At 41.2% G+C, this 2500-nt stretch overlaps 1 protein-coding gene across 3 annotated transcripts in view; it reads left to right on the forward strand.

Moving 5' to 3' along the window:
- Positions 1-2500, forward strand: part of dock11 (dedicator of cytokinesis 11) — a 167420-nt gene that overhangs the window by 102936 nt on the left and 61984 nt on the right. For all 3 annotated transcript variants that reach the window (XM_042069980.1, XM_042069977.1, XM_042069978.1), the window contains one exon: positions 1969-2016. In XM_042069980.1, the coding sequence (XP_041925914.1) occupies positions 1969-2016 (48 nt within the window). The remainder of the gene's footprint in view (positions 1-1968; positions 2017-2500) is intronic.

Consider the following 2500-nt stretch of genomic DNA (forward strand, 5'->3'; position numbering starts at 1 on the left):
CGCATTGAAAGCCCCATACTGTACATTCACTAAATCCAGGAGGTGTATGCAAGAGAAGCCCCGTTGCAGCAGAGCAAGTGTCACATGATCCCTAGTGGGTCCACGTTGTCACACGCAGGTCTAATGTTTATTTTGTGTAGCGAGATCCAGACGTAGCCTACAAGGGATTTTGTGCAGCTACTTCTGTTCACGTAGCATTGATGAGACAGTCCTTTTTTTCTTACATGGTATTATATAGAGAGAAAACATAACATTTGCCTTTGAGTATTTTAGTAGTCAGTTGTAAACAAAGTACTCTTCTCATGTAACCCTTTTGTAAATGGACTAAAGTTCGCTCTAAATATCTACTTGTATCGATTATGCTAACCGTTAGCATCTCTATGGGATTTCTCATATACATTAGCCATAAGCTAACACATTAGTTTCTATTCTGTAACTTGGAATGCTAGCCTACATGATTTCTCTTAAACAAAACATTGAAGGGAATAACTGAGATGTACTCTGTTGGTCTGCTTAGTTTTACAGTGAATCCTAAGTAAAGGTTTTTGAAAGGAACTTCAGCTTCAGACTTTCTCTTGAGAAACTGTTTTGCCTAGTCATCTTCTCTAATGTAGCTGGCTAGACCATGTCATTGCCACACACACAAGTGGGGGCAAAATTGGAAATGTGTCATAGAGTGACAATTGGTTGATTTGGTTAAAAAGTCACAGGTTAGGTTATTGGTTATTATTGTATTGATGCTATTCATAAATAATGAGCTGTAAAGTAACTCAGACTTTTACAATTTTTTTTAAAGGATATCGACGAATTATCGTTATCGTCAAAATCTCAAAAAATATCGAGATATAATTTTTTGTCCATATCGCCCACCCCTAATAACTATATTAAGAAAAGGTATAAGTGTGGCATGGAGGGAGGGGTTATGCATATGTGCCAATAGCATGCAAACAGTGAGGCAGAAAGACAGTGGTAAAAAGTGGCTAGTGGACAGACAGTATCCAAACATGGAGGAGGTGAAGAGGCAGACAGACTATGCAGAGAAGTCTATCTCTCCTCTTCCCTTAAGTGAAGCATTGAACAGTTCAGTGGCCCTGGGTGTGAATGACTTCCTCAGTCTGTCTGTTGTGCAAGGCAGTGAGCGAAGTCTCCAGCTGATCAGGCTCTTCTGCTTAACAATAGTGCTGTGGGTGACACTCATTGTCCAAGATGTTGATCAGTTTGTTCAGGGTCCTTTTGTAAGATATTGAAGTGATGCACTCCAGTGTGTGTGTGTGTGTGTGTGTGTGTGTGTGTGTGTGTGTGTGTGTGTGTATGTGTGTGTGTTGTCTGTCTCTAGCTCAACATCCTGTGTGTTGTATTTGTCAGCATGCAGTACTTGAAAACAAGAATATTAGCTAGGGGTGTGTGTGTGTGTGTGTATTCTATTGAATATTAGCTTGTTCCACCTCTCCATTCTATGAGTGAGGAAATAGGGGTGTGTGTGTGTGTGTAAAGCCTTTAGACTATAGTACTACTTAAATTATGTATTGTGTTGGTTACTTGGTGTTTATAGTATAAACTTTGGTGTTGCTGTTTTTAATAGTGTCATGCATTGTGTTTATAATGTAAACATGAGAATTGTGTGGTTCACTTGCTAATATTGTATTGTCTCTGTGAATGTGAATGTTTGAGTGTGTTTGTGTGGTATGTGTGTGAGTGATTGAGTAAGAGAGAAAGTATGTGTGTGTGTGTGTGTGTGTGTGTGTGTGTGTGTGTGTGTGTGTATGATTGTGTGTGTGTGTGTGTGTGTATGATTATGTGTGTGTGTGTGTGTGTGTGTGTGTGTGTGTGTATGATTATGTGTGTGTGTGTGTGTGTGTGTGTATGATTATATGTGTATGTGTGTATGTATGATTGTGTGTGTGTGTGTGTATGTATGATTATGTGTGTGTGTGTCAGTAGTTACTCTAATTCTTCTCCTTCCATCAGAATCTGTCTGGTACAGTTCCGCTACATGGGCAAGAGGCACATCAGCAGGTGAGAGTGCGAGTGTGTGCGTGTGTGTGTGTGTGTGTGCGTGCATGCGTAAGTGCGTGTGTGTGTGTATGCGTGCATGCGAGTGCGTGCGTGTTTGGTTCTATATTTGGTTTCACCACCGTTGAGGTTTCAACCAAAAGTTGATGTGAAAGTATTGCAAGTTACTGATTGGTCACTGTGGTCATTGTTGTGTAATGCTGACTTTTTGAACAAGCTCTGTGTGTGTGTGTGTGTGTGAGTGTGCGTGTGTGTGCATGTGCGTGTGTGTGTGTGTGTGTGTGTGTGTGTGTGTGTGCAGTAGCGGCTCCTGGGTTGACAAATAGGCGGGGCAGAGTCTGTTGATCAAGTTTAGAAAAAAAAATTGGCATAGTTCCAGGTCACCGGCAGCTGGACGCAAAAGGGCGGTCCACGGAGATTTTGTTCATTTTTACGACTCTTTCTTTCTATGGCTAGGCTATGAGCGATATCTGGGGAATGGAATTTC

The sequence above is a fragment of the Alosa sapidissima genome, chromosome 18, assembly GCF_018492685.1.
Source record: "Alosa sapidissima isolate fAloSap1 chromosome 18, fAloSap1.pri, whole genome shotgun sequence".
Taxonomy (NCBI): domain Eukaryota; kingdom Metazoa; phylum Chordata; class Actinopteri; order Clupeiformes; family Clupeidae; genus Alosa; species Alosa sapidissima.